Source organism: Leptinotarsa decemlineata, unplaced genomic scaffold (genome assembly GCF_025532065.1).
Source record: "Leptinotarsa decemlineata unplaced genomic scaffold, Ldec_3_MD MMD2_tig00026336_RagTag_RagTag, whole genome shotgun sequence".
Classification (NCBI taxonomy): Eukaryota; Metazoa; Arthropoda; class Insecta; order Coleoptera; family Chrysomelidae; genus Leptinotarsa; species Leptinotarsa decemlineata.
The window spans coordinates 14,142,754-14,168,556 of NW_027412692.1; the positions used below are offsets into that span (position 1 = coordinate 14,142,754).

A 25,803-nucleotide genomic window follows, 5' to 3' on the forward strand; every position below is an offset into this window, starting at 1 on the left:
AATCACAGCGTTTCTGTGTATTCCTTCACAGTAATAATACAAAAGACATGAAAAAAGTGCAGTTGAACCGGATGAAAACAACAAAAATTATGGTATGTTATCATCAGATGAGTACGATGAATTTTCGTCGAATATTATGGTTGAAGGTTCTGAAATTTCCACAAGTGAACGGTCTAATTTCCACATGTTGCCATCTTCTTTCATAACATGTCGAATACCTACATTTTCGCCATTTTTTAGAATTGTCATTTTTAGGGGACTCCCTGGATGTCGTTTTTCTTGAATTTCACTATTTCGGACTCATCAACGTAACATCCAGTGATCCTAAGCTGTGATAATCCACAGGGAGCAACACTGGTTCAAGAGAAAGTTCAAAGAAGCTGCATATATCTTGTCCAACGATGCATTCAGAGAAGCTGAACATATGGAAATCGGTCAACTCCCGCTAAACTGGTGAAGTGGAGAGAGGGAAGAGGGTATAAGTGAAGGCACTTCTCCAGTGAATAATTCCATCTTTTCGTATTAGAGCGATTTTTGTTGTTTTTTTTTTGAATCCTGCAAATATCTGTATTACATGTGGAATGTCTCATAACTAATGGAAAATTAGAAGAGAGACAAGTATATTATTTCAAGAATATGTTGACTAGTTATATTTCTCATTTGACGTAAAATAAAAATAGTAGAACATAATTTACTCATTAAATCATCGGTGTGACAGTTCCGATTCAAATTACATTATCATTTACAGTACGCGTAAAATCTTGTGTTTTATCGGTATTTCAGTTGAGATTATTTCTTCTGAATCAACTTTCTGTCACATTATTAACTTCATCAGTTATCCTTGACAGGTCGAAGTTGTGATATTGAGACGATTAAATTCACAACTATGTCTTTTAATTTCGAAATAAAGACACCATACCAAAATGTGACCTTAATCTTCAAAATGATTCACTAAGTGCATAAAACAAAACTAATGCAAGAATTACAATCTTTCTTCATCACATGTGGCGCATCGGTCAGGCCACTTGAATTTGGTTTAATCTCGCGATAGTTTCCACTTTGTGGTAACTCCTGAAATATTATGATGTGCATGAAATGCTAAAGATAACTACGTTTTTATTTGATGAGGAATAAGGTTACACCGGTCAAAATAGCTCTTTAATTACCACATTATATGTGATAATTATTTTCACTTTGAATTCGTAGAGAAAAATTGCCCGAAAATAAGCTGATAAGAGGGAAAAATTAAAATCTGGAAAAAGAGAACAGAAATTTGCGTAATTATATGTCGAAACCTGTAGTAAATTCAAAAAAAGCAGATGTGCTTCTTCAACAATAAATATTGCTTTCATGTTTTATACATCACACTTCGCATATGAACTTGTGAGGTTTTTTATCTTGCACTCTGAATAACTCTGTTTATAATAATAATAATTACCTAACGTTTCCCCATCACTAATCATTAGAAAAAGAATTGTTGTTCTTCTGATCAATGCATTTACATCACTCCGAAAATGGAACTATAGACCTAAAAATTTGATTGGGTACGCTTCTAATGTTGTGGATGGTGTTTCCAAAACCAATTTATCTTTCATGATTTCTTCAGCTTTTGGAAACTATCCTAAAACGGTGAAATTAGTGTCTGGAAATGATATTTTTCTGGAATTTTATCAATGAAGATCAGAAACTGTATGTATTATAACTGATAATTGCAGAAATAATCAGAGAAATATTAAATTCGAACAAGTTGCAGAATACATTTGACAATGAAAAATCTATACTACCTTTTTATGGCTGTGCGGTATTGCCAAATGTTCTTATACGGCTATTTACTAGAGCTTCTATGTCACCATCATTATTGAAATCATACACTCCCTCTGAATAAGTGAAATCATAGTTTGCAGTCCCTCAGTATTCTATTCAATTGCGATTATTTCAATCGAACGATGTCAAACTGCGAATCAAAGGCATAGGATTTCAACCATTGTATGATATGATTGCGCCCTCATCTCTTCTGAATTGATTTCTCAATGAAATGAGGTCATTCATTCGAAAACTCGTTTCCATTCATTGTGCCCGATAAAATTGCTGGTTCATCCTACTTTTCGTAATTCATGATGCTTTCATCGCGATGTATTGATTCCATAATTTTCACATCAGTACTGAAAAATAAATTGAACATTTCACAAATCGGTCAAAGTTATTCTGTTAAATGCTATTATTGCAAAATGCTGTGGAAACTATCAATACTGGTGCTTCAATGCACCTTTGAGTTTGGACCATGAAGAGCATTAATTAGCAACTTCTGTGAAAGGGTGAGGAAACCCTTTCAAACCCTTTTAATAGATGAAAGGCAGAAAAAATTACGAAATGTTGTTCTATTACTGCAGAGAGAGGCTTCCCTTTGACCATTTATAATATGAGGCTAGTTGTTGAAGGGTTTTTGGAACTTTCTGAAGGAACAGATAGTGTGTTTTGAAAAAATGTAGCAGGAAGAGATTTTCACAGGACCAAAAGGTGTAATATCAACGAACAAAATGTTCCAAAACATCAAAAGGGAGCAAGGCAATGGTATATCTTGAAATCGTCAATGAATAAATGCTATGATCTGGTATATTTTTGTTTCTTTAAAACTTATATTGAAATTATTTTTCCCACTCAGTTCTCACAAGTAACTAGAATTATAATTCGGGTTACCAATTGAATTCACATTGAATTGAATCGATTTCCAGAACACAAAATAACTTTACCAAGTTACATACACATACTTGAATAATGTCAGATGGAATAAATAGCATTCATACGCATGCATTATATGCAACAAATGAGTACACGCCTGATTCTTTTTCTGTGGACCGTTCACATTGCAGTGAGAAACGATATAGTCTGAATCATATAATCTCAGAAAGAGATAAAATAATTTACCGTTCCTGTGATATAAATATTGTCCATAAAAGGACGCCTTGACCCAGCAGGTGTGACGCGGAGGTACTGCTACAAAGTTTATTATGCAATTTTATCAACGTCGAATTTGCATGGTAGATACGCCACTTGTACGAGTGAGGTTCAATAAATATTTGACCGGATTTTAATTTAAAAATTTGTTTGAAAGTGGTTGATGTTTCATGGTAAAATTAACAAACTTGGACATCTATTATATAATATGATCCGAACTCTATATAAGAACAAAAAAATTAGAATGAATAGCTGAAATATCAATTATATTAAGCAATAAAACGTGAGATAAACATACAATAAAGTGAATAAAATAATCAAAATAAAAGTGTTAGTATCTTCATTCGGGTTTGAAGGCCGTCGTAGTTTGGAACTGCATCCTAACGTTTCGTCAGCACGAGTCGCAGGCTTCTTCAGAGGTTTATTCATCTTGATGATCAACCGATGACACCGATTCATCTTCAAGAGGAAGATATTTCTCTTGAAGATGATTACTTGGTGATCGAAACACGTGTCGAGGTGTTAAAATAACGGTTTGGTGTTGGGAAAAAATTCAGTAATATTTGAAAAGAAAAATAAAAAAATTGAAAAGATTTCAAACCAAGTTACTTCACGTTATAGTATGTGGTCATTTGCATCTTTTATTATGATTATTTTATTCATTTTCAATCTCAAAAGTTTTTAATGTATATACGGTGTTTAACAGAAAAGTGGAACGAAGTCAATTATAAATAAGGGGGGTTGTTGAAAAATAGCTGCACAGTTTTTCAACAGAAACTTTTTCACAGGGTGTGTCATGTAATAGTGGCCAGAACCAACTTTTGTCATTTTGAATACAGCGCCTTGAATATCATTGAATTTTTGGATTTTTCAGAACATTTCATGTTTCGGAGAATGTTTCAGATTCACTGTGAAAATCAACAGTAAAAAAATAAATTAATTGACTGCAGAAATTTGCTGCAATACACTCTATTCTCATTTCTCATTCGAGTCTCGACAAATAGAAAATAAGCAAAAACTATTTCAACTTTGGTTACTTCGGTTTAAAGTGCCTGGCGCCAGCAAATTGTTAATCAATCAATCAATCAAAATATGCTTTATTATCAAAGAATAACATCTTGTTGACAAAGCCTGTATAAATAAAATAAATTAAATTAAATTATATGAATAACATTTAGATAATTATTTACTTAGTATACATAGTATACGTAGTCACTACTTTATAAAATTGAATTGTTGAAAAGCAATCAGTCACTCATTTGAAATTTAAAATATAACAAACAATAGTAGGTATATGATATCAAAATGTAAAGTTTTGATATATTTATTATTAGTCTATTATATCCGCATAATATTCTTCCAAACTATAATAGGTTCTATCGGAAAGAACTCTTTTTACAGCTTTTCTGAAGCCAGTGTTGGACTCTATATTTTTGATATAATTTGGAAGGTGGTTGTACATCTTGCAGCCGTTATATATAATAGAGTCCTTAACTAGAGTAGAATATGGTAAAGGTAGTTTGATATGGTCACTTTGGCGGGTGGCGCCTTGAGGCATGGAACATATGTACCAAATATGCCAAAGATGTCTACAAAATTATCTCAGTTATTATTAAAAAACTGATTATTTTTGAAAACTTTGCCACCCTGTATCTCAAAAGTTAAGGCGTTTAGGACATACGTCCATAGGAAGTTTTTTTCTTAAAATGGGTCTAAGAATTACCTCCTTAAATATTAGCATGTGTTTAAGGAACACCCTGTATAAGTTCGAAAATGTCCTTATAGGACGAAACTATACAGTAACGTTAGTTACAAATAAAAGTTGTGAAAAACATAGAAGGTTTCGAATTTCACTAGTTCGGACTTCCATTGTCTACTATATAAAATGATTTGAAATCCCTGAAACAAGTAAAAAAGAATAGTTGAAAATAACAATTATATTAAGTAACAATAAACCTGAAATGAAATGATAGTGAAATAACCTACAAGTAAAAATATAATAACTGAATAAATAAAAATTGAAGGAATGAAAAAAGAAAATAATAAAAAAATAAAAAAGTGTAGAGATTCCAAGTCACGTTAGTTCACGACGTTTCGATTGTTAGTATCTACAATCGTCTTCGGGTGATGACTGGACTGATTCCTCCGAGAGATGACTATTTTATAGGCCGTTGAAATACTTTCACTTTCTCTACTTTCCATTTTCCGCTTCACTGATTCCGTGAGAGATGACCGTTTTGGCGGGAGTTGGTCATTTATCGTTTGATGATGGGTTTCCATATGTTGCGTATTTCTACGCTGGCCTGGCTGAATACGTTGTTGGACAACATGTATGCGGCTTTCTTAAATTTTCTCCTGAACCAATGTTCCTCTCTGTGCAAGATCTCAGCTTGGGACCACTCGATGTTGGGTTGATGTCATTGTCAATCACCTTCAAACAAACAGAAGGTTTTATTTCTCATTACTCATTATGATCTCCCACCACCCAGTAATTTATTGTACCTTTCTATCCAGTACCTTTCATTGCAAGGGAACTAGTTTTAACTGGATGCCCAAATGCACCAAGTAACAATTTTTCAGATAATTGGTTATGGAGACACAAATGAAAGTTGATTGTTTCATCAAAATTTTCCCAATTTGCCCTCTATATCCAAAGAAACAACTAGTGAAACGGAAAACCGGTTTCACGAGCTTGGTCATGTATGGCAGATGAAAAAAACCACTATCTTTACAATGAATGATGATACATGATTGGATAATATATTGGCTTTTGAGAAAAATCCGCATACAAAACAGCATCTACTGAATAAGCTACCACTTCATAATTACTTTTACTCACTTTCAATTATGTTCCATTTTTGCTTCTATACTTTGGAAAGATATAAGTGATAAGACCGATTGGAAAACTTTTTCAATACACTTTTTTCATAACTTTCACCCAATAAATATCTTGCCTGTAAGAATATGAATGTTATTTCATCCTCAAAATTCAATTAATAATGCGCTTTGAAGTAGGATAAAAATTACTGTTCATTTCTTGTACATGAACTGCGAAAGCTCCAACTCAAAGTAATGAATTCGAGAGTCGAGCGAGTTGATTTATGAATTAATTAGTTCTGGAAGAAGGCAGCAGGCGCCTTACAATCACAAAGCATGCTTACCATACATTTTAAATGTGGTACGGCTCATTTTTATAAACGACCGTGATTTGTAATGGTCCGTGAGCAATCAATTTCTTTCAATGTTACATAATTTACATATTTCCTGTTGGCTTCATTATTTCAAAGGCGAGTTCACTCTGTAATGAAAGGGTGCGGTTGAGAGATTCAATATTTGAATTAGGCACGTGAGTTCACCGAACTGGATAAATACGACGATGTTGTGATTTCTTTGAGCTGGTCACTTCAATATGTCCATCAAAAATGGGTTATTGAAGTAATGTAATGCAAGGTAATAATAAAAAAATTGTGAGCCGTCACGGAACGGTTGGCAGATGAGAAACATCAGTAATAATATTATCAACCATTTGAAAAAATCATTTATTTAGTAAAACACAGGTTATGTATATTGTTGTTGAATCAAATGTATAGACTATATATATATATATATATATATATATATATATATATATATATATATATATATATATATATATATATATATATATGTACCCGATCTCAGTGTGGCGAAAGAGATAGCGTAACGCCGAAACAGAGAATCGCACAGCCGCTTGCGCATGGCGACCCATCTCCATGGCATGCGTCGCCACGCCAGCAATCGGTTTACCGTGCGGCTATATACTTCCGATTGAAATTTGAATCGTTCACCTGGAATGACATCAATATCTCAAACATATTCACTGACAAAATGGTTAAATTTATGATTAAGAAAAGAAGAAGCTCTGTACCCCAACCGAATATGTAATCTCATCCTGAAAAGTTCAAGAAAAACAAAAGCATGACGGCAGGTAGAAAAGGGCCAACGAATGTTATTGACAATTTACACAAGTCAGGTACAGGTATTAACACATCAAAGTACCTGAGTCAACATAAATACCCTTAATGCAGCTGTAATATTAACTCATTTTCTTCCACGTTGAAAAGTTGAGGAAACCACTATTCACGTTCGCACTGTATATTTTATGAACGTTCACAACATTTCTCATTAGTTTCAAGTAATTGACGACAAACTGTTTTTCTGCAATTCATATGATTTCTAATTCAAACTGTAAATATTGAAAATTAACTAACGAGATAATTTGTTAACCTTTGAAAATACTGAAAAAAGTCGTGAAATTATTATTACAAAAAACGAAAAATAACCTTTCCCTTACCCTTTCCTGCAATATCACTCACCACACAGAAAAGAGAGGAAGTCATAGAGGTATCACCTATCTCATTATTCTAATGCAGAACTAGTAATTATCATAACCGAAAAGGTTCTTTTTGATCTCTTTCAAAGCCATTTCATATATTGGAATCATGCCACACTATTTCTAAATGACTTTTATCAGATAAACCTCTTGGCAAGAATGTCATATAATATTTTCAAGTTCGACCAAATACGAAACACCTGTTCATAACTTTCATATAAGAAACTTTTCTGCCATACTCACGGGCTTAAGAGCTTACAAGCTTAAGCTCAAGAAACGACTGAAGAACGTTGTCGACAGCAACATAGTAATAAATTGCTTTCAAGTTGATTCTTTGAGTTGACAGTGGAAAGGATTATTGTTTTGGTTCGTTTAGCTTTTAGACACTCTCAAGCTGTTGAACATAACATATTTTTAGATGAACCGACAGATTAGTACGGTAATTTGTTTCTAAGTAGCTACCCGATAGTAGCAAGACTAGCAAGAAAATCGAAATATGCAAAAATTTGTCATTATTTTTTTAATTTATTGAGTGATACCTCATTTTGAAGGTCCTTTAGTCCTTTTCGAAAATACTGCATACATGTTGGCAGTTTGCGACAAAGCTGGTGAAAGCTGTAAACAAGTTCAGGTATCAAAAGCACTTCATTACGTTATTTCAATTCATTTAAGTGAAGAAACTGAAATATTTTTACTTCTGATATTCAACAGATTACTATGTAATTTACCTAAACTGGTACTTGTATGGTACTTACGGAAGACAAGTTAGTTGAAAAGATAAACATCAATAACATAACAGAACAGAATTATTTCGTGTTAGGAATTCTCTTTGACCTATCACGTGGATTCGATACACGGAATCCGTGGATATTGTCTAATAAACTCAACTCGCTGGGCATACAAGGCTCGCTGAACGACTGGGTCAATTTATGTTACCAATCGCCAGCTCGTAGTACAGACAGAAAATGTAATATCAGAAAAATCTAGCATAGAACTGGGTACACCGCAAGGAAGTATCCTAGGCCCGCTACTATTCATCTTGTATGTCAATGATCTGCCTTTACACATAAGTACGGGAGAGACATTCATGTATGCAGATGATACCTCAATAGTGGTGCATGGCAAAACGCCAGAAGAAGCAAATTACAGGGCCTTTACAGTCATACATGAATTTCATGAATGGTGCCAAAGAAATCAACTTTTAATCAATATTAGTAAGACAACATGCATTGAATTCACTGGAATGTATAAAAACCAATCAGACTACAATATATTAATAAACAATATCACGATGAACATGTGCGAAGATGCAAAATTTTTGGGCACATTCATCGACTCCAAAATGAACTGGAACCGGCACATTGACTTTATCTGCCAGAAACTCAGTAGCCAGTGCTTTGCGATTAAGCAACTGAAGAGATCCTTGAACATGAAATCTCTACTGAATGTATATTATGCATTAGTTCACTCAATTCTGAACTACAACATTATGTCATGGGGAAATAGCACAGAGATGGAAAGACCTTTTGTAATACAAAAAAGGATAATTCGTTTAATATTTGATCTTTCCTATAACGAATCATGCCGAGATACTTTCACACGGAACAACATTCCTACTTTAACTATAGTCCGTTCATAATTTGTTGATAGCTCACTGCAAGTTTGACCCTCATTAGAGAACTGAAATACAGAGAGGGCAGCTAATATGATATAATAACAAAAACCAAACTAAAACTGGCAGTTTAAGATGTTTTCGACTAACCCACCTTGTATCTGAAGAAATACATTACAGCTATAAAACTTTTAATCCGATTATGTAGGTATTTTGAGTGGAAATGAGTGACCAGTGTCGTAGAGTATATGATTAAAACATTAGTTACTTTAAATAAATAAATATATTAATATTCTTAAACTGTAGGTACTGTAAACTGTATTTTTATTTTAAAAAAATTTCTCTATTTTATTCAAAAATAATAAGTTACTTGCAATTTGGAAAAGATACATTTATTTAATTAATACCTATTTTTAAATGATATAAACTACGATTACTTACAAAACTATTCAAATTCAAAATAAACAGGATCATCTTCGGAATCCGAGTCGTCTTGCAGGTTAATAATTAGCGGTTGTGTCTCTACAGTCGCATCAATTATATTGTCAAGATCCCACATTTTTTGTTCTTCTTCTATTGCATGTCTTACTGCATCTCGCCAATTTTGTTCTGTAATATGTTGTAAAAACTCATATAACAATTCACGTACAGCTTGTATTTTATGTGACGTATTTTTTCTAGCCACATAGCTTTTCATTTGTGCCCAAATGAGTTCAATTGGATTTAATTCGCAGTGGTAGGGTGGAAGTCTAAGGACTGTGATGTTTCGTCTTTCCGCCATTTTGTCAACTACGTATTTCTTGAACTTAGATTTGTGTTGCCGGGCAATTTTTAAAAGTTCTGCTTTAACCATTCCATCTTCGTAAGGCAGGGACTTATTCCGCAGCCAGACTTGGAAGTCTTTCAACTAGTCGTGAATGATAAGGTGCATTATCTAATACTATAATTGAGTTTGGTGGTATATGTTCAATCATCTGCTCAAAATACTCTTCGAAAACATCAGCTGTCATCTCCTCGTGATAGTCTTTTGTGCTTTTGGATTCAAATTCCAACAAACCATGCTTAGCAAATCCTTTTTCACTGCCAATGTGAGAAACTATTAATCTACTGCCTTTACCAGAGGGTGGGGAAATACCAGTAGACCAACCTTCCATAAAGGCTTGCCTGGAGCTTGATATATTTTTATTTGTCCAAATTTTTGTGAGAGTATGACCTGCGTTTACCCACGTTTCGTCCTGATAGTAAATTGGCCTTCCTTCAGCCCGAAATTTTCGTATAGATCTTAGATACTTTCTTCTCCAACATATTATCTCTTCCCGGTCAATCAAAAGTGATTTTCGGTCTGATTTCTCCCACCGGAAATTTAATTCTTTTAAAACTTGCCACAATTTGGTTCGTCCGACATGAGGCAAATCCGGGTCGTCTCTATCTTCTTGTAAAATTTTGTTTAAGTTGGGTATTTCTTTTTTGTAAAAAAATTCGTGAATTTTCCTTCGAATACCATTTTTGGCAAATTCATCAATTTCAATAGGTTTTCTCCCCCTCTTTAAGTATTCGTTTGTGTTTGGGTTAGCTATACCTTTTTTTTTTTCTTTCTGATAGGAACCTATATATTGTTGACTCCCCTACGCCCGTCATGTTGGCACAACTCTTGATTATGTTCTGAACAGTGTTTGTGGGATTCTGAGAAACCAGAGCATCGTGAACTTTCAAAACAATAGTCTTCTCTCTTGGTGAATAGACAGACTTACTGACTGTACGCAACAGTACCGGTGTGAAACTTGATGATGTTGATGATGATGACGAAGCCATCGCAAGCAATCAAACAAAACAAGCAGGAACGAAAGGTACGTATATGTTTGTAGGAATATGAAAAAAAGTTACTCACGCACTGCACAAAATTCGCAAAATAAATATTAGAGACGTTAATTACTGCCGTAGACGCCGAAACACCAACGAGCCGTAAATTAAATGCGATTAAAAAATGTACTAAACCAAAAATTATTTTCGTTCGTAACGACTTCACCCTTTCAAGGCAAGTTTCGAATATAAACTGAAGCTTTATATTTAATGAATAAACACCTCAGGAACCTCCGCCTATGATTTTACGAGTTTTACGACCGTTTTATGACTTGGGCCCTCATTTTGTGCTATCGACAAATTATGAACGGACTATAGTATATATCTCATGAAAATCTTAATGTATGTCAAAACAAACATCAATTACTTTGAGAAAGTCGGAGATATTTTAAAGTATGCCACTAGAAATTCTAAAAATTTGCGACTGGGCAGGGTTATCACGCTTTTTTAAAAAAAACTGGAATCTACAAAGGCTGTTCTTATTTCAACTTGCTTCCTCACAATATCAAATGTTCGTTCGTAATAATCTTCAAAAAAGAACTGAGAAAGATTATGAACAAAGGTTGCTTCTACAATATACAAGAATTTGAAAATTATTTAAAAACTATAAATAGTAGTACATAAGCAATAAATAAACCTTGTTAGGATAATTAGTGGGTATAATTGTTTACGTGCACTCTAGTTTTGTGTAAGGTTAGTTGGTATGTTGTATTGTTATCTGGACCTGTATCTTAATTGCGATTTTCAGTTATACATAACTCACATCTGTGTATACTAACACACAAATAGTGTATCGGTGTACACAGTGTATTAGTATATACATGGATTTTATCTCCAGTATACTAAGTTTGTATCTGTTGTATGCTATGTAATTGTACACAATTCATATTTTATGTAATTTTCATAAGCTTACTTTGGTTTATATCCTTGTTGACTTTCACAATCCATGTCTATGGAAGATGTGTTTAGTATATATACCTTATACATTTTACATTTCATTTTATGTATTTCTGACTTACCTAATCCATGTAATAGTGGCAATGAAGGTGGAAATAAATATCTATCTATCTATCTAACTTGTTCGTTGTTCCTTCAACATATTTTGCACATACTTCAAAAACAAGGGTTCAGATGAAGCATCCTTGAATTATTGTCAAATTATTCCTTATTCATCATTCCCGAGACAATTTCTGGTTCCAAAACCAGAAGTATCCAAGTAAGAGGTTGTAGATTTTTGCATAATATTTTTAACAGTAGTGTTTATGGAAAATGTTGCAAATTCGCAAGAAGAACGGCAACAATGTTCAATGAAAGATATATATCAAATGCCGAGAGGCATCATAATTTGCTATAAAAATACAGGTCCGTATTTGAAAAAGTGCATAATTGTAGCAGTTTGTGAAATAGAAAAACCAGAGCAGAGAAATAATTTTTTTTATTTTTTCTGGAGAACGACCCAAAATAGTCTGGATAGGTATATTTTTTATCTAATATAGAGTTCAATTAAATTTCCGCCACCCGGTACAACCATTATGTTAGCTGGTGTTACTGACAAGTATCTTTAATTCAAACTCAATTCAGGTCAAATTAAGTAAAAAAGTTCTTCGACTTCAGGAGGGTGATAACTGTTAACCCACGACATATTTTCACTACCTAACAGTTTTTCATCACAGAGAAAACGTCTTTACGATAATTATCCTTCGTTTCACCAGACAGTTAAACCCTGAAAAAGGTGGCTGAATATTTCAAGAAGTCGCTAGCAATATTAACCTAGTCTGAGTCCCCCTAAGCTTGATAAAAACGGTTCAGATTTGGCAATGTAAAGTACACCATAAATATTCAACTGTCTTCGACAGTCGAGTATCGAGAATACCAAGACCAGTTTCCTTTTACGGCTTGAGGCTTGAACGCAGAATCTAACCGTTCAGTAATCGGAGGAAACAGGGTGATTCACATGCATTGCCAATCGGTTGAAACAATTGATTCTATGGATACGTATGATCTGAGCTGAAAAAAATACAAAAAGCACAGATTTTTTATGAGAAATACGAAAAAATATTATTTTTTGATGATGAGTTTGATGAAAGCTGGAAATGCGATAGAGGTTTTTCCAAGGCATGTAAACCAGGTACACCTGGTGGCGATTCTAAAAATTATTTCAGAATTTTCTTGGTAAAATGGTGACACAGAAGCTTGTACAATAAAAAATGTTTGTAACAGCAAGTGAATATGATCAGCAGACCATTTTATTGAGGTTAGATAAGAATTTCAAATCGTGAGCAAGTCAAAACTTGCTTAACTTTCACGCTGATATCTGCTAGGAAGTAGTTTCCAACATTCTTCTCGTTTCTACCTCTCCACATAAAATAAAATAAAATAATATCAATAAGGCTGGGAGGAAATTCTGTTGACTCTCCTCCCAACCACCTTTATGGTCACCAGATTCATCACCACTTGATATATTTTGGTGGGGATAGCTATAAAGCGAAATATGATCCTGTCAACTCGCTAAAAGCCCCTTCTCTACAAAGCTTTGCCTTTCAGACTTACGACTTTTCCATTGCTTCGAAAATAAAAACCTTTGGTTTTGGGGGTACTTTTTTTTATTAGATTTGCAGCTTTCTTACAGGTAGAATTCAGTGGGTGAAAATTCATAATTACATATCTCATAAAAATTGAAGCCTGTCGGATATAATCCAACGCCCTTCATGGTATTAGCCAGAAGAGTAGTTGTTTTCTGAACGAATTGTTCTTTTAGAATCTAAAACCATCTGAAATTCAGATGATTTGGTCCAAAGATAATCTTATAAATGATAGTTGTATGTATCATATGCCTATTTATGACCCCTATCATCCATCCTCAATGTGACTGGCATCTACGCAGTTCCAGGAGGTAGCCAGGCGCCATCTTCTGTCTATTGTGTACCTAGATACTCACATTGCACTATTTTTATATATAAATTTTCAGCGTGGTGACATCAAGTTAGTTACTCTACAAGTTATGAATAAAAGTTTTTTTACTCAAACATGGTAACATGTTTTATGGTGATAATGTTATCAATACCTATTGTCTGATTGCAGTGTTTTGTGACTATGAATCAATCTGACTGAAATATGGTCACTTAGGTCCCCAGGCAAGTTAATATATTTGTCCTAGGTCTGCAACTATATACTATACAGCTATACCAGAACCTGGAGGTGTTTTGATCTATCTGTGAACTAACTGCTACATACCTTTATATTTCGTTTTGTCAGGAGATCCAAAACTCACTCAAAACATTCACACGATCTCTGTTAACAAGTTCTCTATACTTCTGCATGTTAGTTTTTCTATAATATGTATTGCAAGATAAATTTATCTATCTATCTTCTGAGAGCTTCCTCAGATCAGCCTCTGAGTTGAGATGCAATTTATCCATCAGATTGAGATATCTCGACTTGTGTGTACAGCTTGTCAAATGTCGGAGGAGCTTACTGAATTTCAATCTTGCCTACTAGATGCGCGTTAGAAGACGCTGAAAGCGCTTAGTTGCAATAATAATTTAGGACACTGTTCAAAGATTGTATTTCTCAACGAGATTTTACAAAATGTTCAAATCTCTGATATGCCAAACAATAAATATCTTGAAGGTTTGGTGTTTCATCTCGACTGTGATTATTTCAGTATAGGACGTTATTGGAATACTCGATTATACTATATAGTTCGATGACCTCGTATTAAATTTTTAACAGCAGCAGGGCATTCTCTCATTACTTGTACCGAGCGAGAAACAACTGTACATACATATACATAATGATCCTTGCCTTATACGGCTTCTTATTTTATAGTTGATCAATGGAAACGTGAACGATGATTGATGGTTTCAATTACCTGCTTATTATATTCTAACGAAATGATATATGAAACAAGTATAATCAAAAATCACACCGTGAACTCATTCGGAGTTTCCTTATAGGTCTGGTTCTGTAAGTTTCTCACACGCATAAATTATTAACAATTATACGCGTAGATATTGTTGATGTAATGCAGAGGTCTCCAAACTTTGAAGCCTTCGGGCCATAATGATTTTTTCAGTTTGTTCCAAGGGCCAATTTCTGCCCTCAACTATATTTCTAGACTAGGATAGACCTAAGCAAACTTACGCTTTTTTTGCATTTCAATTATTATTGTGTATTGTAACACTTAACGACATCTAGTGGCGATTAGTGGTACTATGTACTATCTTTTTCAGCTACCCGCTAGGTGGCATTAGGCGTAATTGAATATTTGGAATTACCGCGTTGGTTCGAGAAAGTTCCGGTTCTAGCTAGTGTATTCCGATCACCTCGAGATGGCAGTAATAATTGCATATAAAAAGACTGGCGGCGCAACTGCGAGTTAGTCTGCGTAGGAAAGGCGAAGGAAGCTAAACTGTCTATTGTGAAATGAAGTAACACCCGTCAATAAAAGTATTTTGATTTGACTTATTGTTTTTATGTGTGATTTGTTAGTATGGAAAAGAAGCGAAAAATCGACAGTGAATGCAGAACGTTCCAAGAAAAATGGAACTTTCAGTATTTTGTGATTGAGTCCAGTAATAAGGCGCTATGTTTGATTTGTAATGAAACCATAGCTGTTCTCAAAGACTAGAACATTAAACGACACTATGAATCGAAACATCTTCAAAGTTACTCCAAGTATACAGGAAGTTTGCGGAAGGAAAAATTTGAGCTTTAAAACGCGGACTTAAATCGCAGCAATCTTTGTTTACCAAAGCGAATACTGAACAAGAGTCTGCAACTCGCGCCAGCTTTCGTGTGGCTCTTGAAATCGGAAAACGTGGCAAACCTTTCACCGATGGAGAAATGATAAAAGAATGCTTGATTGCAGTAGCCGAAGAAATATGCCCCGAAAAGGTAAATTCATTTAAAAGTGTCAGTTTGTCAGCAAACACCGTTGCTCGGAGGGTGCAAGACATCGCAGAAAATATATCATCTCAACTGTCTGACAAAAATGGACATCATGAGTGGTTTTCTCTAGCATTGGATGAGTCAACGGATGTGTCAGATACTGCTCAGGTGTTGATTTTTATTCGAGGAGTAGATAAAAGCTATGAAGTGTATGAAGAACTTCTTAAAATTGATAGTATTCACGTCACGACAACTGGGGCAGATATTTTTGAGGGAGTTGAAAATGCCATTAATAAAAAGAACCTTCGATGGAGAAATTTGAAATCTACAACAACTGATGGAGGCAAACATATGTATGGTAAAAATAAAGGAGTGGTTGCACTTGTGTCAAAGGCTATAGAAAATGATGGTGGTTCAAAACCATTAGTCTTACATTGAATCATTCATCAACAGTTCTTGTGTGGAAAATGTTTGGATATGTCTGAAGTTCTAAAACCAGTCATATCAGTTGTTAACTTCATCAGATCCACTGGGCTGAATCACCAACAATTCCGCGAGTTTATTCAACAGATTGGAGAAAATGATTTACCATATCATACTGCCGTACGTTGGCTTAGTTGCGGAAAAGTCCTTAAGCGCTTTTTTGAACTTCGAGCAGATATCGAAATTTTTTAAATGAGAAGCAGCGCCCTTTTGCCGATTTAGAAAATAGTGAATGGATGTGGAAGTTAGCCTTCTATGTCGATTTGACAAATCATATGAACGAACTGAATTTGAGATTGCAAGGAGAAAATCAGCTTCTCCCTGATTTATACACCAATATCAAATCCTTCAGGCAGAAAATAATACTATTTCAATCGCAATTACTTAAAAAATGTTTCGCACATTTTGAAACATGTGAAATATTCAGCCACACTACAGAGACTGAATTTCCCGTCAATTTTGCAATCGAAACTTTGAGTGCTTTGAAGATAAATTTTGATACTCTTTTTTCAGATTTTGATGTCATTGTTAATGAAATTATGCTTTTTCAAAATCCTTTTGATTCTGACATTGAAACCCTGGCTACGGAAGTCCAAATGGAAATTATTGATTTACGGTGCAGTGATATGCTTAAGAACAAATATCAAAATTCATCTTTGTTGGAATTTAATAAGAGTCTTCCACTGGAACAATTTGATAATTTGCATAAATTTGCTCGTGGGTTGTTCTACTTACTTGTGTGAGAAAACGTTTTCCAAGATGAAGTACACAAAGAATGTTTACAGATCTCAATTAACCGATGAGCATCTTAAATCTCTTTTGATAATTGGTACAAGTAAAATTGATCCACAACTACAAAGTATTGTCGGTGGAAAATCACAATTACATAAATTTCATTAGTGTTTTTGTTTTACTGTGATTCATTTCAATTATTTGTTAGTCATTAATATGCTTAAACTTAGATACTTAAGTTAAGTTTTCTTTGTCATCATTTCTGTCGTTAAGTTTTACCTTGCAAGTAAATAAAACCGAGTAATTATCATTCTGCGTTTTCTTCTTCAACTTATCACAGCAATAGTAACAACAATTAGGTAATCATTGGCTGTCGCGGGCCAGATTGATGACAGTAAATCATTGGCTGTCGCGGGCCGGATTGAGGACACTGGCGGGCCGGATTTGGCCCGCGGGCCGCAGTTTGGAGACCCCTGATCTAATGTATTGAATATGGATGCTTTAGTCATTTTTAGTTTGTTAGAAGGTGTTGATAATGTTCGCAATGAAAATGAATTGAGAATGATCCAGAAAATTGTCTCAGTCGAAACAAAATTTTTTGTTGCATGGCAGAGATGCCACGCCAAAGACGAAACGATACTCTGACCCTGTGTTGTCAGTGATGATGGACACTTTATTGTGAAATTTTCACAATAAATACAATACAAATAAACAATACAAAACCGCAACATGTGTCTTACTATACTGGTTCATTAGTATGAACACGCTTGAAAAATCTATTGTAAATCACTGTTCGTTGAAAATCCCACAATGGTGTTACTTGAAATACATTATGAAGTATCAGCCAAATCCACCACATGAAATTGTTGTATTCTGCAAAGTATTCAGTAATTCCATAGTTTTTTTCGATTTCTTTTCGTCTGAAGTTGAAAAACTGTTTTCTCGACTGCGGAAAATTATTTCCTTCGACTATCTGAAGCTATATAAATCGACAAAGACAAGATTTCCTCTTTTTGGAGTCAGCGAGGGTGGTTGTAGGGTTCAGTTCAAGCATATTTAGCTTGGAAAGTGCATCGACAGGGTTGGTAAATAAAAAAACACGTGCCAATAATATTTCCAATCGAAGGGAGTATATTCAGAACAAACAAACATTGAATGACAGGCTTGTAATTCTTTGAGTCAGTCTGTACTTGATGTCTTTTCTACACAAACAGAGGAACAGGCCCAACTGGATGGGGTGGTTTTCGATGGGGTAAACACTGCACTGCGTTAACGATAATCAATCGAATTATTCAATGGGCAGTTGCAGGGAATTTTTCCTTGTCAGCCTGCTATTTTGATAATGTGGCTCTTATGCTGCTATGGGGCACAATACTAATTCGATTATCACAGCCGAAGTTGACGGTGCAGTTATCACAAAGAAATACTGAGTGGAAATGATAATAATAGTTGTGATGACCATCATTATCGTCAATTGCAGTTCGCTCAAATTCTTCATGGGCGTGTTACAAAATGAAAAATGTAAATTGTCTATCATGCATAGAACATTGCAGGAATATTCGGAATTTGTAAAGAAATCCCTGTAAATTTGACTCTCAGGGTCTAGTTATGCATCAATCTCACAATTAATGTCACTGTCCTAATCGAATTGAACCAAGGGAATCAGATAAGATTGTAAATAAATTTTTAAACTTTGCATAAACCACGTCCCAACGTTTGATTTTCCTGGCGAAGTCCGAATAATTTTTATTAAGCCAAGACTTGGCTCCAACAGTATCTTTTTGCCCAACTGACAAAAGTTGCTTCACTAAAAATGTTCAATCCCACAAACTAATAATCCGACAGCTGGGAAATTTGAACAAGTGTCTTTTGAGACATGATTTGACGAATCTTTCAATCCACCTAATTCCACTCGAACTGCAAATTTATTTTTGAGCAATAACAATCGATCAACCAGCTTTAGATGATGCTGCTTGCTTCCATGATTTTGTTATATAAAAATGGAAATTTATCGATAAAATTTTGAGGTCTTGTGCTAGGTTTTACTTTCGAAAGTGAATTTGACTGATTGATACTACTTCTAGTTCCATTATTGTTAAAATTACTTCGCCGTTTCCACCTCAATTTAGAAAAAAGATCTCAGCATGCTTTAGATCGAAATATATCCAACCGTTATTTCGAAGCAAACCACTACCTATAAAAGCACTTTCTCAGAAATTATCTGCATTAAATCATTCATAAGAAAGTGGCATTGATGTGGCAAGAAACGGAGCGGCAAACTCTTATCGAATTTAATATGATGAATTGGTTTAATGGAACGTCAAAGTATGACCAGAGATAAGAAAAGGGGTGTTGAACTGAGTGAGTCGCGTTTCAGGTTCATACATTTTTTTGTTTCTACTAATGGAGGGTTGACGGATGTGATATACGAGGAGTTTCTGAACTAAAATTAATGTTAGGGATTTTTGACGTTCACAAATCTTAATAATGTCATCTGGGATGATGGCAACAGGTCGAACCTGAAAACCAAATGTTACTGATGGTGCTGATGTGTGACGAAACTTACATGTATTCCCCAAGAAGATTGTAAAAAACTTGGTGCAACTGTATCGAGCACCTTCAAAGACAAACTGTCAACGCAATAAATGAAAATTTGGGTGAGTTTGTTTGTTTTTGAGCGCAATACTTCAAAGAAAGAAAGTTTTGAGAAGACGGAGGAACGGAAATCACAGTTAATCCCGAAGTTCATTCCTGATTAAAATATTTTGTGATGCAAAACATTATTGGAGATCTTTTTCATATAAATTTGTTCAAAATTTCAAAGTAGGGGCCTCACCTAGCTCACCTAGTGAATAGCTAATAATAAAAAATCTATCGAAATCTTCAAAAACGAAATGTTCAATATATGTGACAAAATTGAACACTGGAAAATTTCCAATTTCATTGAAGCATTTTTCTAGAGAATTTGATTCAACAAATGAAATTCATTGGAGATTCAATTCTGAAAAATTGGAGCTTCGGTATGAGAAATTTGATTTTTTCTTCAGAACTACTAACGTTTTTTCATTGAAGAAGTTTTTTTCTTTACTCTCGCACACTTAATTAACTTTCTGTCGCAGAACAATCAATTTCTGCAAACAGAGTTGAGCCTTTACACCTTATATACATGCACATTTCTGTCATTTGAGAACAAATTGATGAAGTACGTAGTTCAGTTCAACATTATTCAGCATTATTTATTGATAACATTTCATTTCATCATTATCAATAAATCCCGGAACATCGGTTGTATTTCCTTCAGAGTAAAAATTTAAAAAATGTGAAGTTTAAAGTCCATACTTTTCGAAATTGCGGATATCTTTCTAGTGTCATTCTCATTATGCAGAACTTTGGTGAAGTTTCTCGTTTTTATATGTCAAAGAAGTTGCATCGCGTTCGTTATTTCAATTTCCGCTCTTCTTTTCCTTTTTGATGAATATCCACATACATACACCACTTCAAAGTGTTGGGAAGATGATGAGTGAGGGCCTCGCAAACGCAAAATATGATTAGATGTCTTCACGGATGAATAATTCTGTAAGTGGGAAAATTATTACTGGAATGTGTTTCCCTCGTTAGCATACTAATTTATTGTCTGTTACTTTGAAAAAAAAGCACGGGACTTGTAACGTAAGAGGATAGGTATCAAAGCAACAAATCTCTGGCCTGTGTACAGATGTTTCGAGCTCTTAAATCTTATCAGCACTTGACAGTCGGTTTTAATTTTGAAACAAATCGTGAGAACCTTTCAATGTGTTTTATTAGATAGTGGAGTTTTCAACTTGAACTAAATGAGAATTTTGAGATTTTCAATTGAAGTAAGAAAATTATTCTTGCACACTACATATTCGAAAACAACTAACCATGGAATTAAAAAAATTCAAATAATCAATAATCTGAGTAGTATATTTCTGGCACTGACTGACTGTTAGAAAACTTACAGTCATTAGTCAAAAAGGTAGGACCAAAAAGTTCAATTTTTTTAGACTTCTGAAGTCAATCAACGAATAATAATAATGATAATAAAATAATTATAATACTTCATTTGTTCTTCGTAAACTTTGGAAACAGTAAAATCAATTCACTTTTTGTAAAATTATAATTAAACTAAGACACGGAACTAATACCATTGATGATAAATCATCAATTGAATTTACTTTCAGTATTGTGAAACCGCAATTGAAAAAACAAGAATTGAGGTTGAAATTCATAATTACGTTTTGATTTTTTTCAATACTTGTGTATCATAATTCACTTCAAACCTTAGAAACTTCGGACTTCCACTCACGTTTATATAGCCATCTCCGACTGTAAATCTAAAACCAGCACTTTTCTCAATCACCACAATTGCAATGAAAAAAGTATTTCATTTCTGGTGGTTGGGAAAAGTCCTTGTTTCATACTTATTATATGCCAGTGGTTCCACTTTTACTTTGTAAGCTATAATTGAATCAAGATAATGATATTCAGACGTCAACTGTTTTGCCTTAGTTTTTCACTGTCATGTAAATACTACTCTGTTTCACGTATATCATTCATTTTTATTTTCCAGATGAATTCCGACGTTCAGAAATCGAGCAATCAGCCAGTCAGGAGGAGAGGAACCCCTATTCCTGTGGCGCCTCCAAGAATACCAACGCCAATGCCATCAAACAACAATAATACAAGGTTTGCCTTCTTCAGTTACTCAATAACATATAACATTTTATTTAGAAGTTCATATTACATGACATCAGGAAGACTTAAAATGCGATCTAATGCGTTAGAGCAGGGGTCTCCAAACTACGGCCCGCGGGCCAAATCCGGCCCGCCAGTGTCATCAATCCGGCCTGCGACAGCCAATGATTTACTGTTATCAATCTGGCCCGCGACAGCCAATGATTACCTAATTGTTGTTACTATTGCTGTGATAAGTTGAAGAAGCATATCACTGCACCGTAAATCAATAATTTCCATTTGGACTTCCGGAGCCAGGGTTTCAATGTCAGAATCAAAAGGATTTTGAAAAAGCTTTCCGATTTCAAGAGCCACACGAAAGCTGGCGCGAGTTGCAGACTCTTGTTCAGTATTCGCTTTGGTAAACAAAGATTGCTGCGATTTGAGTCCGCGTTTCAAAGCTTCAAATTTTTCCTTCCGCAAACTTCCTATATACTTGGAGTAACTTTGAAGATGTTTCAATTCATAGTGTCGTTTAATGTTATAGTCTTTGAGAACAGCTATGGTTTCATTAAAAATTAAACATAACGCCTTATTACTGGACTCAATCACAAAATACTGAAAGTTCCATTTTTCTTGGAACGTTCTGCATTCACTGTCGATTTTTCGCTTCTTTTCCATACTAACAAATCACACATAAAAACAATAAGTCAAATCAAAATACTTTTATTGACGGGTGTTACTTTATTTCACAATAGACAGTTTCGCTTCCTTCGCCTTTCCTACGCAGACTAACTCGCAGTTGTGTCGCTAGCCTTTTTATATGCAATTATTACTGCCATCTCAAGGTGATCGGAATACACTAGCTAGAACCAGAACTTTCTCGAACCAACGCGGTAATTCCAAATATTCAATTACGTCCAATGCCACCTAGCGGGTAGCTGAAAAAGATAGGACATAATACCACTACTCGCCACTAGATGTCGTTAAGTGTCACAATACACAATAATAATTGAAATGCAAAAAAAGCGTAAGTTTGCTTAGGTCACGCACTTTGCGACTTTCCTAGTATAGAAATATAGTTAAGGGCAGAAATTGGCCCTTGGAACAAACTGAAAAAATCATTATGGCCCGAAGGCTTCAAAGTTTGGAGACCCCTGCGTTAGAGTAACTTGATTCATACGGAAGGACAATGATATTTTTATCAAAGTCTTTTTGAAAAGTTGAAGATATACGGAGATTCTTTCTGAATTTCTGTTTCCTAATTAACTCATCTACAGTATTTGAAAAATACCCGTTACTTTCAACTATGAACCTGATAACATTCTTCTCAATACTGTATCTTTCTTTACTCAAAGAGAACGTAACAATCCTATGAGCAAGAAAGTTGGGACCTATCATCATGTGTTGTGGACAATGGTGTGAGCTATCAGAAAAAAAAAAACCAAAATAAACTGGAATTCTTTCTGAATACATCAAATTCTAGACCCTGGTTACTTCGATTATCACTGAGACATCCAAAAATCCATATGTGAAGTTAATATTCGGGGCCCTGTATTGTCTCTCGACTTCGGATTCACTAACAGTGACAAAGTATATTTTTATTATTTGACATTGCCTGCCTAGAATATGTTAAAATCTACAATCTACAATTACACCACGACTAATTTACGAAAAAATAAGTTGTTAGTCTCAATAAGCTGTGACGTCTGAAAAAATTCACATCGGCTGTGATTTCAAAGCAGATTATTTCTTTTTTCAAAGATCTGTTATTATTTTTCAATTAGAAAGACAGTACTTTCAATTAACATAATTTCCTGCCGGAATTTTTAATATAGTCTCAACATTGTAAGTATTCTCTGCTCACACTGAAACTAAAAAGAATAAGAATGCTTTCAAATTTGAATTTATGAGTTACATTACATAAAAGCTCATTCGGTAATTTTTTAATGAAAGAGATAATTCAATGGTATAGAGCCAAACCAAGAGTTTTTTTATTTTCCTACGTTTTACCGAGTCAACAAACCGTGGCTGGTGAAAATGGAATATGCTATATTTTGCTTAGTCTCTTACAGTGTTGAATGCTCAAACTCAAGCTGAATAGACTGGATTTATATTTCGGTTTTGTAATAAATGGTGTAGTGGGATGCAAGTCTCTCAAAAGAATTTTAGATAATTCCAAGCTTCTTTTCAACATACTTCAAATGAACGGGAGCAAAATTACTTTCCTTCCAAGGTGTGCAACGTTTGCAGTCCAATTTTTGGTTTCTCTTCCTATATAGTGAATGTCAATTTTACATACGCAAAAATTTTAATTGGGTTCATTTACATAACGAATGTTATAAAATCCAATTTGGCATCGAAATGTTTTCCTCGTTATAATTTCCTGAGAGATCCTGACCCAGAGGCCGTTCATTAAAATTTGCAGAAAGAATAATCATAATAATACTCTCATTTATTCGTGATCCTTTAATAAAATATGGAAGTTACTGCACACTAATTGGAAAGCTTGCTGTTCAAATCGGCTTTGGTTGAGAATTCTTTCATTTGTTATCTTTCAGGTTTCATTTCTGCCGGCTCCGTAGGCAGAGATTGGATAATGCTCAATGAATACATGACAATGCTTTTTTAATCAAAAACTGAAAAAATATCATGTCAAAAAATTAACGTTTGTAGAAATGGTATACATTTTCCTAACTCTAACATCGAATTTTCAGAGAAGTTCGGTGAAATATTATTTAGAAAAGAGAGTAGAATTCTGTTTTTTTTCAACAACGTTTTTTTTGACTACTATAATCCGATCCTCAACTGATGATGCTTGTTTGTTTTTCGAATTCCATTGGATTAAGATGGCATAAATTCTGATTCATTTTTGTTCATCACGGTAAGTAATAATAATGGTGTTTTTCTACAGCTTCACGGGTTTGTTTTATTCGCCCCTTCATTGAACTACTTGCAGCTAAGGGTTGAATTATACAGCCCTATTTTGTTCATGTATTCTTTAAGTGGATTTTGTCTTTAAGTTTTTAAGGATGTTGTTGATTATTTTCTTTCTTCTGAAGATACCCAGAAAGTACTCAGTCACAGTTTATCAACAAAAGTAGTATATATCGGAATTATGTGACGGACTGTGGCTGCTCTTCGTTCTGAGGTTCAACTCAGTACACCGCGAATTCTACTGTTTAAGAACTCTTTCATTTTTAGAACTGTAAATATAGTTATAGTACTACTAACAATATATTCAAATGTAAACTGAAATTGAATCATATTATGTACAAACGCATTGAAAAAATTTAAAAAAATCTGTATAAAATAATAAAAAGAAGGAAAAAAATATTGACAAAAAAAATAAGGGAAACAAAAATATAAAACAAATCAAGAAAAAACACTTATTTAAAAAGAAAAAAGACAAAAAATTAAATAAAAATGCAAAAGCAAAAAGAAAAAAAAAAAGAAAAAATAAATACAAAAACAAACAGAAATGAAAATTCAAAAGCAAAAAACGATGGGAAAAAAATCTATGTTTGAGCTACTATTCAATGTTACTTTCAAATAGTTCTTTATTAAAACAGTCTGGCTAATTGGTTCTCCCAAAGCCAAAAAATTTAAACCACACACACACACACACATTAGAACTGCGTTTTTGTGAAAAAAAAACTTCGTGAGATCGTTTTTTCAATTGAGTTTCATCTCGAGCGATTCAAATCCAACGAATCGCTACTTTCGCACAGGCACCGCTCTTAGATCGCCTTAAGGGTTTTCCTTAGTGCTTGTATTCAGTCCTTAAAAATACAATGAAAATTAAACTTCAGTGTCTGATAGAAATAAAGAAGTGAGGGGTAGTTTTTCGAATGTGAGGACAAATTCCAAATCGTGATTGAACTCGCGTCCCTCTGCCAAAAGATGATTCGCAAATGTTGAATTGGTCTTCCTGTTTAAAAAACGATTTCTATAGTCTTTTATTCTTTTGGAGAAAGTTCTTCCGGTTTGGCAACTTTTTTTTGATTTCAGAAATAATTGAGTCAATAATATCCGCCTCCTAATCGTTGTTGACATCAATATGTTTTATAAAAATAAGTTCTCTTTCAATATTGCTTTCTGAAAGTGGAATATTCATTGGTTTGTGAATAGAAAGTACTACGGTTGCCATCTACAATCAGGAAGTGAAATGTCAAGTTTGTAGCGTCGTGACGCTCTCTGTTTT

General features: G+C 34.2%; 2 protein-coding genes across 2 annotated transcripts in view; one reads left to right on the forward strand and one right to left on the reverse strand.

Annotated features, from left to right (window-relative positions):
* The window catches only part of LOC111503989 (serine protease Hayan), a 200,153-nt gene that overhangs the window by 134,934 nt on the left and 39,416 nt on the right, over window positions 1-25,803 (reverse strand). The gene's annotated exons all lie outside the window — the stretch shown is intronic.
* Window positions 1-25,803, forward strand: part of LOC111507309 (kinesin-like protein CG14535) — a 306,053-nt gene that overhangs the window by 37,136 nt on the left and 243,114 nt on the right. The window contains exon 2 of the mRNA XM_074183245.1: window positions 21,496-21,611. Within this exon, the coding sequence (XP_074039346.1) occupies window positions 21,496-21,611 (116 nt within the window). The remainder of the gene's footprint in view (window positions 1-21,495; window positions 21,612-25,803) is intronic.